General features: G+C 43.9%; 1 protein-coding gene across 1 annotated transcript in view; it reads right to left on the reverse strand.

The window, feature by feature from the left end:
• LOC116671612 (alpha-tectorin-like) overlaps positions 1–797 on the reverse strand; it is a 26,043-nt gene that overhangs the window by 9,442 nt on the left and 15,804 nt on the right. The window contains 2 exon segments of the mRNA XM_032502957.1: positions 1–33; positions 120–672. The exon segment at positions 1–33 is cut by the window's left edge and continues 281 nt beyond it. Coding sequence (XP_032358848.1) covers positions 1–33; positions 120–672 — 586 coding nt within the window.

The following is a 797-nucleotide window of genomic DNA, read 5'->3' on the forward strand; positions in this document are numbered from 1 at the left end:
CTTCATAATGGCTGTTTAGAGGGCAGTTTGGCTCTAGAGCAAAAACAAAGCAATTCATTTAGCAAAATCATCAAAATTATATTAAAATCACCTACCCTAAAAGGGAGCAAAGTGCTTACCACATTCAGCTGCATTCCTCCAGCTTCCAAGGTGTACGCCGTTCTGTTGACACATTAGTGCAATATCTCGTAGGACCTCACATAGCGCTGATGCTGGATCTCTAGAGGCTCTAATGATCTCCACACATGCATCCACATGCTGCCGAGGGTCCACTATGGCCCAACACTGGGCAAATGGCCCATGCGGTGAGCGAAGAATGCCACAGTGCTCACTAGAATTGTAATTTCTTGTAGAGTTATTATTCACACTTTCCACACAGTGTGCAGCGAGAGAGCCATCTCGCCAACTGTCTCCAAAGTCCTGAGAACTGTTGACCAGGATTCCATTGGGTGTGCGGAAGTCATCTTGTGGGTGACCATTGTAATTACCACAGAGTCCACCCAGTGAATTATTGTAGATACCAGGTGCAGTGACATGCACAAAGTGAGGCCAGACAATCTGTACCGTTACACCAAAGGCGGTGCGAACTATGACACTTTGAATGCTGCTGTGGTAGATCTGGATTCGGTTGGACGCTGATCTGAATGGTAGTCTTATCTGCTGACCGTTAACCTAAAGGGCCATTAAAACAGCCAGCATAAACCTTTCAGAACCTTTTCAGCTGTTTAAAACAATATTTCTACATGCAAGACTGTTATTCAATAATTCATTTTTTAATAAAATGTTTCTCTGATGTC

The sequence above is a fragment of the Etheostoma spectabile genome, chromosome 21 (genome assembly GCF_008692095.1).
Source record: "Etheostoma spectabile isolate EspeVRDwgs_2016 chromosome 21, UIUC_Espe_1.0, whole genome shotgun sequence".
Lineage (NCBI taxonomy): Eukaryota > Metazoa > Chordata > Actinopteri > Perciformes > Percidae > Etheostoma > Etheostoma spectabile.